The following is a 12,227-nucleotide window of genomic DNA, read 5'->3' as shown; positions in this document are numbered from 1 at the left end:
TGGGACGTTAAATCGATGTTGGCGATTCAATACTACAATTCACTGATAAACGACCTTTTTTTCAGCTATGTTGTTCCCTGTCACATTTTGGAAACTTCGTTGGAGCATTACCGAACACGACATTGTTATTAGAGGAGGACCCTCGGCAATAACAGAACACTACGTGACGCCAATTCCATTCTTCAAATCTATATTTTCAGCCATCTAAATATTAGGTTACAACGTTTTACTCGTGTATCTGAAGCTGTCCAGACTGAGCAAAGTTCGATCGCGCATTGGCCTGTGCATCGCTACACCACATACAGTCAGAATACATAAATATCCAACTCTTAACACAATGTGTCTCATATGCCGGCCATAACGTTCAATATCACGTCCATGTTGCATGTCACCACCAACGGCTTAGGGAGTCCAATTATATAGCCTTGACATCATAGACACTGCTTTTGTAAGATCAAATCACATCCTGTTGAAGAGATTTCTTCCCCAAATGTGTAACTGCTTTCCATTAACTGGTGTCGTGATTTGTCAGTCATGAAAACTAGGATTCACGATTCATAGTTCACGATTGCAAATTTAGTGCGAAAATATGTGTTCTGCTGTTCATCATTCAGCGTAGAACAATTCCCCAAGGGCACCCTCGGCAGGTAAGTGAATGAGCGGGCAGCTAGGGGGAGTAAACCTGCAAACAAACATGACCTTATTTCCTTAAGGCACAAACTTCCCACGCCTGTCGTGGTGTCGAATCCAACACGTCCTGATTATCATCTTAACTCGTAATGACTCCACTGAGAATGTTGGTCACCCCACCTTCTGTATCATGGTTAATGATGCCTTTGCAAACAATCCCTGCAATACCAACAAGAACTGTATAGTCCGCTGACGCGTATTTTATGACCGCTTCATTACATCATTGCACCGGTGACGCTGAATGAGCGGGGATATATCGTTCAGGATATTTTGTATACTTTTTCTTTTTGTTCATAAGAACATACGAACACAGAAAGTACACAAGTGGTGTTTGGGATCTATTTTCCAAAGAACAAAGTTAATATTCTGAAAGGTGTTATGATGTGATTGACTTGAGCACACCTTAACAATGCTGTGAGTGAAATATCATGAACAAGCATAATCTTGCACGTGCATGTGCAGAAAAAGTATGTGGGGACCACTGGAACGCAGTGATGAACCGACAGTGTACTGTGAGCATTCGGGCCATACGTACATCTTGGATCACGCCATCAACGTCATGTGTCGGGTATTTGGGGCTAACACGTGAACTGCTTGCAACGTCGCAACCAGGTATGTCTTGTACATATCAACCAAACATATTTTGTGGTGGTTTGGGAACATGTACATTATTAAAAATATTTATTTGGAAAATGATCCCAAAGTAATTTCTATTGCACGTCAGTATATCTAGAGGTGGGCGAGTGAGTGATTGACCTCGATTCATTTTTGACTGGCGTGGCACGCCTATATCTACACATGATGTATGTTTCCAAATGTATATGTTGTTCTACTCATCCGTGGCATATTTAGATAACATATCGCTAGTATGAAACTGCCACATGTAAACCATCTGGTCATTACTGAAGTCGGTTTGTTCAACCTAGTCGATGTCTGATGCCAGGAACAAAATTGTTTGTATATTTATCGATTGACTACCCCCAAATGACCAATGCATGCCCCTATGTGTATTCATACCTGTCGACTGCAAACCAAAGTTTTTGGGTGACATTACTATGACGCAGTCAACACGTGTCCATATCTTCTACGTTATGTGTTCTGACTTAGCATCGGGAGCATTCTGTCAAATTCCTTTGTCTACCCCAGAAATATCAAGGGTTCCACTCACCTTGGCCTCATTACCGACTGTCCAAGACACCAAACAACAGACACCGTTTCACATTGTATATACTTTCTTTAATGTATTTTCTGTTACTGTAAGCTGAGTTCGAGACAACCATAAATTCGATATAATACGTACAATGCAGCCACCTTAAAATAGTGATACACATAGAAAGAGTTTGCTGACACCGGATTGATGAGTTTGGCGCAATCGACACATCCGATTTCGCCAGAAGTGTATTCCTCTTAGAATACTTTCGAAGTTAATATACATTGACAGGTGAAGTACGCATTTAAAAAAGTACATGTTTAAATACCGTATCGAACCAAACATTACACATGTTACCAGCTCTTTATTTGGCTGAAAACAAAAAGGAATTAACAACAAATTTGATGTCCAAAAACAGAACAATGTAACCCGTATCAATAGGTAAGTAGACATACTGAAATACACACATTATATATGCACTGTGGCTGTTTTAACATGTACCATATCGCCCTCTGTACATGTAAATGTCAGACCTTTAACAGTTTTCTGTTTCCACAGTTAGTGGATGCTTTAGTGCACATACTTGACACACATTAGTGCTACTGTTATTTGAATATGCATTACTATTACATGTGTACTATATTTATATACAATGTTTGTACATGTATATGGCAAGAGATGAAAAAACAGTTTATATAGAAAGTAGATATACTTAAATACACACATAATATATGCACTATGGCTGTTTAACGGGTAGCATATCAAATACATTACCATCGAATGATCTTTTTCATTTGATTTTCGTTTGCCCGCTAATTCATATTTCTAAGCAATTTCTCAAACTTCCCTTTAAATGCCTTGTTGGTTGTTTTTATTTTTGTTATTTTTCTGAGAGGACTGTTATTCGGGTAGGGTGCGGACGTATTTGGCCATTCCAGTGATGACAGTGACGTAGGTGTAGGCGTCAGAGGTCCAGAAAGGAAAGTAGCGATCCTGGTCGTTGTATCCATGGAACACCACAGGAGAACGACATTCACTGGTCATGTTGTCATACGTCTCTTCGGGTATAGTGCCCTCAACGCCAAAAATATATGGTTCGGGCCCCCTTTTTATTTTACATTTGTCATTGATAGGGATCGTTGTCCCATTGAACAACTCTATCCGGTTCACTGGGTACATTGCTGGCGATGTCTGATGAGCAGAAAACACTGATCTCGAAACAGATTACATAATACAAGAACACAAAATGCATACTGTTATCCCTTTATTGGAAGGACGAAAGGGACTGCGAAAACCAAAACGAATCTCTTGTGTCATGTGCGGAATCACACCCAGGTGTTTGAGGTGTACGGCATGAGCGACGAAACCAATTTACCGTTACATTATGTACCACACATTATTGTATAAAACACGATAGCATGGCTATTTAAATCAGAAAATATAGGGTGTATCTTTATATCATCAATAAACTTCTTGTACGTGTAGATGTGGCAAGCCCACACACTTGTTCACATGCAAGTCCATAACGTCACATTTTACAGAGCGTTAGCCCAAACAGCTCCGTATGTAAGTCGCAAATTTGAACATGTTCTGTCCCGTGTTAAAATGTGAACATATGACATCATCTTTCTTACCGTTGCGCCTTTGTTTGAACCAGAGAAGAAGGCGTTCCATGGTCTGTAGTTGCCCCCATAGCTATTTAAGTATAGCCAGGTTACAATCTTCTGCACAGTGTCTTGAACTAATGATGGTGTATCTGCAATGTGGGAAAAATGGAACGAGAGTTCATATTGTTAGATACTTGTAACACCGAAACCACTTACTGAAAAACGTCATCAGCCTGACAGGTAATGAATGATAATGTCCCTTCCCACAGTTCATTCTGACTTCAAGATGTAACGTCAGCCGGGGTCTCGTTCCACGAAGTGTTCGTAACGTTTCGACCCGTCGTAACTCAATACTTTATCGTTGTGTGTTGAATTACATGGGGCTACTAACGCTTCGTAGTCACGGTCACCTGTTTGTGGGAAATGTATGTGTTTTGTGACGTGCTCAACCGTGGCACCGCTTCCTTCTCTTCAGGAACCCAGTTTCACCATTGTATAATAGTGGCTGATAGGCACATTCCTACTCTGAACTCTGGGTTCAGCAAACCTATAGTGATTTCTTTCTTGAGGCCTTATCTATTGACAGAGCGCACTCGTGGAGGTGGACTCAATGCCCTGCCCTGACTCAATGCCCTATTTGTATACCATAGTGCCTTTGCAGCTTCTGAAGGTATTTGTGGGAATAAACGTTAGCTTGCCCTGCTCATACTTGTTTCTTAACAGGAAGCCCAGATTTTAATTGGATGTTTGGTGAAAACGGTTCACGTCAAGAACATAAACTACTTTTACTAAGGTAAGAAACGTGACGTCGACGTAATGACATCTGGTAATGGGATTTACGTTTATGAGGATATGGGATCACGAACATTTAGTGAAGTTCTGTTGATAGATAATGTACATGAATGTCACTGCCAAGGTTAATGAACAGCGATGTTTGCACCTACCTTTATCCCAGATAATCTGCCCCGTGTGCTGATCTTCAGTTGCCCAGATAGTCAGAAGTGCATTTAGAGCCATGGAGCTGGTGAAAATACGGTCTTCCGCATTGTTCTTCAATGAAACATTTCCATAGGACACTTACGAAGTAAACAAATCATTGCTTATCAAATCAGTATTATATCTGCACTTGATAAATACTCCGACCTTTGTTGTGTGCTTGAAACCTTCTAAAGATTTAAAACCAGTCTAAGAACTAGTAATTATGCATGTTCCACCATATTTCGTATGATACATGCCATATGGTAACGGAAAATTAAAATGGAATAAATTATGGAAACAAGGGTCCAAAATACCACTTATGAAAAGTCACATTAATGCTTTCATTGAATGTCATTTTTGAAAATTGAACAGAAACGAACTTGATGCAATCTTCGTTGAAAGATACGTGTGATGTTAATGTCTACTTGAAGCTAGTTGGCAATGCTGCTTTCTCTAATCATGTCAACGATTTGTTTTGTGAATGTACATGCACGAGTGAGCAATGTTAATGTACACATTATTCTCTGTTTATCAACCCCTGCTTGAATCGACTAACGGGATCGGGTGGTCAAGCTACCATACCCACTTCTAGTCCAGCCCCATTCGACATTCCTTTAGGCGTGCTCTACACTACATGTACTATTACCCCTGTGCTACTTGACATACCTTCAAGTCCAGAACCAATCGCCACCTCATCAGTCCAGTACCAATCGACATACCTTCAAGTCCAGTACCACTTAACACACCTTTACTTCAGTGACACTCGACATATCATTCGACATACCTTCACTCCAGTACTATTTGGAATACCTTTAGTCTAATACCAGTCGACATTATTATTCAAGAACTTATCGAGTGGACAGATGATGGAAAACTGCGCGGTTGAGTAGACTGGTGGTTGAGGCATTCATTCATCCGGGTTCGAGTCCCCGCAACGTATGAAACCCATGTCAGGTGTCCCGAACCTTCATATTACTGGGACATTGCTGTCACGTAATGTTGCGAGTATTACCACAGACTTGTTGTCGTATGTGATGTCGCCATCACCGATGAAGTCATCGTAGTAGATGGTGTTCATGCCTGACTGGGATTCAGACTTCCGCTGGTCCAGGATCCAAGGCGAAGCGTAGGTCCGCAGCACCTGCTTAAAGTCCTCCAGAACCTGATCCATTCCCTTCAGTTTAACGAAATGCAATGCATTATAAGGTTGTATGTTTAAAATGGTATCATAATGTAAAATAATCAAATCTAATCGGTTTCAGGAGAGCAATTTAATCAACATCTCAACCTCAAAGTGGACAGCTGCTCTTTACTATGAAGTTGCTGAGAGAGTAGCGCCGCATTGAACAATATTCCGGATAAGTCACAGCGTCAGCTTGTTTGGAAAGCCGGAAGTGTTGCAGGTTTTAACCGTTCGTCATTGTGGTCACATAGACAAAACAGAACACGATCTGGAATTCACATACATGTATTTTAGAAAATGCTGTCATTGTGATAGTTGCACGTGGTGCATTTTGGAGCCTTAAGGACCATATTGAAAGTGCCACTCAAACAAGCCTTAAGGACTACTTACACTTGTCTGTAGTATTTAGCAGTTATCCATACTTGTTTTGGGGATCCTCACCCGAATACAAATAATCGTTTTGTAGCAAATACACTGGAACTACGCTCATGCACATCAGTATCCGTTCATGCATTTGCAACCGAGTTTTGCGGGATAAACGTTAGTATGGAATCGGACCTTTGGAGATGTCATATCTCGATCCCCGTGGAATTCTCTGTTTGCACGTCTGTACAAGAGAGACGTGTGGATACGTGTGGAATCCTTGGCGGACAGGTGTAAACGTAGAAACGGATGTGTGTCAAGAATACGGATTCGCAGAGAAAAGAAGATTAATACTAGTCTAATACGACTGAAACACCTGGGCCCTCAGAACTGTGGTACCAACGATAGATTAGACACTGGAGTAGCCTATGCAACCTCACCTTGTGAGGCAGCGATCCCGCCCTGTCTAGAGTTTCCTGGAGTTTGTTGTACGTCCTGGCCACAAACCAGTAGAACTCAATAACTGGTGGATAGTATGTCAACGCCAGGTCAACACGATCGGAGAAATTAGTCTGGATTTGGAAAGCGAGCATTCGTGTTGTGTCGTTATAGATATGCTGCAATGTAAACACAAAAACATACATTACCCAAGCGGTTTGCCACTAATAATAGTAAGTGCGTATATTGGTTATCCCAAAACAGGCTTCACTGTAGTGACCATGCATGGAAATAATTTGCTGATTTATGTGACGTCCCAAGTATATATCATGGCCCCGTTTCAGAAAGCGCTACGTACGACTATCGTATATCAGTGTTAATTATCAATACTCACATGTGTTGAGAATTTAATTCAGTTACCTATTTTATAGCTTATTATCATTTTATTTCAGAAGTTTGAACTTTAATGATTTATTATAGCAGCGACAAAACTATATCATGATATCCTGCTATGGACATGGTGTTGCTCTAAACTCTCACTATCGGCATATCTGCCACATAGTGTTGCTCTATACTCTCACTATCGGAATATCTACCACATGGTGCTGCTCTATACTCTCACTATCGGAATATCTACCACATGGTGTTGGTCTGTACTCTCACTATCGGGATATCTGCCACATAGTGTTGCTCTATACTCTCACTATCGGGATATCTGCAACATGGTGTTGCTCTGTACTCTCACTATCGGGATACCTGCAACATGGTGTTGCTCTATACTCTCACTATCGGGATATCTGCCACATAGTGTTGTTCTATACTCTCATTATCGGGATATCTGCCACATAGTGTTGCTCTATACTCTCACTATCGGAATATCTACCACATGGTGTTGCTCTATACTCTCACTATCGGAATATCTGCAACATGGTGTTGCTCTATACTCTCACTATCGGAATATCTACCACATGGTGTTGCCCTGTACACTCACTAATGGGATCTCTACAACAGAAGGTGTGGACCACGCTGTTAGTGTCGGGTACAGAACATAGAATGTAGGATTATAGAGTTATATCTACCAGAATATCTGTGTCATCCAACAAGGAGGGCTCGAGAACGCCACTGATGATGCCAGCTGTTACAGCGTACATGAAGTTAGCAGATACCGTGACGTCCACGTTGTTCACATTGAACGGCATCATCACCCCCTTTGCAAACCAGGTCCGAACTTCGTCCGTGTCCTGGATCTAGTACAGAAATCAGAAACATACTAATTTATTATCATGAATATTTTCATTTCATTTTTTACTCCATGCGACGCTGTCAACACGCTACAGGGATCCATGCTCGACGTCCTTACGTTGGACCAATTCTGACTGACAGACAACGTAATGAGCGTATACAATGGGCTAGTAGGCATTTTCAGTAAAGGTTACAACAATGGCATGGTGTGGTAGTCACTGACGAGTCACGTCTTCACCTACGTAATGCTGGCGGCCGATTACGTGTTTGGCGTAGACGTGGTGAACGTTATGCTGATGAGTGTGTGGTTCAGACAGCCCTTTGGGTGGTGGGAGTGTCATGGTCTGGGGTGGAATAAATTACAATCACAGGACTGCCTTCATGTCTTTTAAGGGAGAGTTAATGCCCTTTATTACCGTGAGCAGATTCTTCAGAATCACATCGTATCCGTCTTCAATCACCACCAAGATGTCCATACTTTTCAACAGGACAAGGCACGGGCACACACAACAAGACTTTCCATGCAGTATCTGGCCCAGCAACAGGTTATTCATTGGCCTGCGCAGTCGCCAGATGTATCCCTCATGGAGCACTTGTGGGACGAAATTGGTCAAAGTCTCTCGCGGCGACAACAGATGTGAAACATCTTGAGGCTGCACTACTGCAGAAGTGGAAAGCCATCCTCAAGAACTCTATTCGGACGCTTATTGACTCAATGAGGAGACGTTGAATTGCATGTGTCAATGCAAATGGCGGTCGCACGCGATATTGACTTTTCGATTTGATCCTTTCTGACTGTGGAACATTTCAATGAATGAGCGTCTTTTCTGTGTTGTTGTTTTTGTCAGTCGCCCATCTGTTTTTATCCACTCAAAAAATATCAATTCCTTACACGTGCTTTTAATAATCTGAACTTTTATAAGTGGTGCGTTTTGATGTTCAGTATATATATATATATGTGTGTGTGTATACATATATATATATATATATTATATCGGATATATGCAATACAAATGCTGTTGTCATAGAGTTGCAGCGATACAAGGTACATACATGGATGTCATGTTATTGTGCACAAGATTACTGACTTCAGTGCGTGTCATGTATTGAAACGGACGTAAAGTGCACTCTACTAACCCACGTGGTTACAAGGGCGACGTCGTTGCCAGCCAGCTTCTCCTGGGCCAGCCACTTCCGCAGGTAGACGTACGATCGGGAATCGATCGTGTTGACTCGCTGATCTCCGGAAAATGGCCTGTGCAAACAATCGGAAACGTTATCGTACAGGAAAGTACGTTTATAACGATCACACTTATACCGAACTGACAGAAGCACTGACTTGTCTTGGTTTTTGCTGTTGTATTTTTAGTTGAAATGAGTATTTTCCAAATGCGATTTTATGGAACTAAAAAGTGTGGTCCCCTTGAGTTCGTTCTACGCGGAGAATGTAACATGCAACTAAAGCACATAAGATCATCACATCATTTTTCCCCATCTTTTGAAGTTACATTTTTCTATCCATTCTAAACATTCATAGGTGAAGTGTGCATCAAAATATATGGCTACTGTTGTAAATGTATCATCAACACATACATAGACACACATACATACATACACACATACATACATACATACATACATACATACATACATACATACATACATACATACATACATACATACATACATACATACATACATACATACATACATACATACATACATACATACATACATACATACATACATACATACATACATACATACATACATACACACACACACACACAAACACACACATACATACATACATACACACACATACATACATACATACACACACACATACACACACTCATACATACATACATACATACATACATACATACATACATACATACATACATACATACATACATACATACATACATACATACATACATACATACATACATACATACATACATACATACATACATACATACATACATACATACATACATACTAAAGAAACAACTATTGAAGATATTATGAGCAAATCACTTTGGTATAACAATTCCATATAAAAGCCCATATATATTGCACAGTGTCATAAAGAGGGTATAACATTTCTGAATGATTTTATTAATGAACATGGTAAAATGATCAAATCATAGTTCCATCATGACATTATGGAGCTCACGTCAGAAAAGGTATAGTTCTGGTTGCTGTTACATTTTGGGGTATATCATATACACACATAAATAAAGCAATTGGGTGCATTTTACAGTTCTTAGGCACAGATTCGAAACTGTCTGTTATTAACTGTTCCTGTCTGTGTGTATTCCACATGCAACATATGGCATATTTATCTCAGTTATAACATGCATTAAATTTAATGACTTTCTAAAAGGCAGTGTGTATCCATGGATTTCACATATTAGGAGATTTGTAAACCAACAATGCGTTGTATTCATGTAATCCTGTCAGTTTCGTTTTGCACTGCGTTACAAGCTGAAAACTCGGTTGTCCGTGCATGTGTATGTGTGAGCATTCGGAACAAATTGATATATATTACATATATTGTATATTTCGGGTTCAAATATAGGATACAAATTGTAGTCCATCAAGAGCGGATCATTGAACAGATGAATGGTGTACTAAAGGTGTTACAGAGGTCTTACATACTGGCATATTGGTGGAAACCGCTTATGTGTGCAAAAACATCTTATACATAGTGTTCACCTGCAAGTGATCAAATGGAAGACCTATTACGTGTTGGCACGCTGATTCATACATTGAACCTGTACACAAGCATGTAAACGCTACGATGGTACCTGTAGGCATAACGCTTTAGAGCATCAAATACAGATGTCAGGTTTGGGTTCTGGGACATCCACAAGTCAGAGGCCTCTGGGAAGGTGTGAGACATTTCCTTCAGCATTGAACCCAGACCGATATTGAGAAAAGTGTCATCAAAATCTGGTGGCACGTGAAACACCGACATGTACCCGTCTCTGAAAGGAATGGGGAGTGTAATCAATAACGTAATGGTTTCTCCAAGAGTGAGTGAGTGAGTATCGTTTTACTCCGCTGTTAGCTCTATTCCAGCAATACCACGGCGGGGGGACACCAGAAATGGGCTTCACACATTGTACCCTAGACTAACAACTAGTCTCTGAAATGAACATATTTTACTGAAAAAAAGTTCATAGTAAAAAAAAAATATATAATGAAAAGGAGCCCTGAGACTTTCTTCATTTTCAGAGGAAATCTAGACTTGCCACATTTTCTAGACTTGTGTGGGCTTTCTTGGATATATTTGCTTCAGGGTCTGTACGACAGACTAATTGTACCCATGCGTGAAATCGAACCCGGGTTTTCGGCATGACGAGCCAACATCGCTACCCCACCGTCCCTGTTTCTCCAAGAAGATGTTTCAGCGTTTTATAGACTTGGAGTGTCAAATAAAAGATAAATAACAGAGTTAAACTAAACGGAATGTGTTCTGTCGCTGATATTAAATGGTTATGTATATAGTACGTATAGGAGTCCATTACCTAGATCGCATGAGCCGTACCATAATGTATTCTATGTCCTTCAGACCAAGTTTCTCCAGCTCAGCATACGTCCAGTTCAAAGGCAGATATTTTGTCGCTTCTATAAGATCCACTAAGTTTCGAGGACTGCTGTCCCACGTCTTTAAGGTTTCATTATAGACTTGTGGCCAGAACGTCATCAACGAATTATTGAAGGCAAGGTTCTTGTCGCGATGATCCTTTATGGCGTCAAGACCGGCGTTGAGCTCCGCCAGATTGTAATCCGTCATATCCCCATATTTACTAAACTCTGCAAGAATCTCCATCACATACGCTGTGGCAAACATGTTGTTGTCGAACACACCAAACAGCTGTCTGAACAGTGCCAGGTCAGGGACACCATGGAAGTACTGCTTCACATAACTTGGCCAGACCCCCTTGTCTTCGGCCCATTCAAGTAGAGGCACGTATTTCTTGTCCTTCTTTACCTGGGCATTTTCCACAAGATCTCTCATGACTCGTATAGAACTTTCTATCTCTTGCTTAGTAGGGGAGGCGGACACACCGACCAGCGTCAGTAATAACCAGCATAACATTAGGACAACCATGATGTATTGCGGAAGGCTGACACTATGGTGAACGATAGTCTTTTGGGAATATATAATGTATGACACATGAAAGCCGATGTGAACAAGGAACAGATGCGCATATGTTTATCTCTAAAAAGGGCACGTTTTGGGTCATGGCTGTAGCTGCTTAGGTCATCAATAACTTGTGATGTCTAGGTCGTGAATCATGTTACAAGGAACATGCAAATGCGAACTTATGGGACAAATGGGGCATAGTGGGTGAGCGAGTTTGGTTTTACGACGATTTTAGCAATTTATCAGCAATCGGTCAACGAGTATATTTTAAAAACCTGACTTATACCGTAAAAGGTACGGTGTGTGAGCTGAAATATATATTTCAAACACGATTGTTTTTACTTAATTTCAGATGCCAAAAATAACAATGATGAAGATTAAGTTATTCCCATGTTCACACGGTCTTTATCCATA

The 12,227-nt window shown here is 40.6% G+C and overlaps 1 protein-coding gene across 1 annotated transcript; it reads right to left on the bottom strand.

Moving 5' to 3' along the window:
- Positions 1–1,904: 1,904 nt before the first annotated feature.
- LOC124260402 lies at positions 1,905–11,828 on the bottom strand. The gene is made up of 9 exons (XM_046694704.1): positions 11,191–11,828; positions 10,468–10,647; positions 8,789–8,906; positions 7,489–7,656; positions 6,412–6,588; positions 5,438–5,599; positions 4,392–4,497; positions 3,475–3,596; positions 1,905–3,031 (listed from the first exon to the last, which is right to left on the bottom strand). The coding sequence occupies exons 1-9, from the start codon at positions 11,775–11,777 to the stop codon at positions 2,741–2,743; spliced, it is 1,911 nt and encodes a 636-aa protein (XP_046550660.1). The 5' UTR covers positions 11,778–11,828; the 3' UTR covers positions 1,905–2,740.
- Positions 11,829–12,227: the final 399 nt, after the last annotated feature.

This window comes from Haliotis rubra, unplaced genomic scaffold, assembly GCF_003918875.1.
Source record: "Haliotis rubra isolate DU_JTF1 unplaced genomic scaffold, ASM391887v1 Scf760, whole genome shotgun sequence".
Classification (NCBI taxonomy): domain Eukaryota; kingdom Metazoa; phylum Mollusca; class Gastropoda; order Lepetellida; family Haliotidae; genus Haliotis; species Haliotis rubra.
Note: the sequence above shows the minus strand (reverse complement) of the source record. Positions and strands in the feature narration are given on the sequence as shown.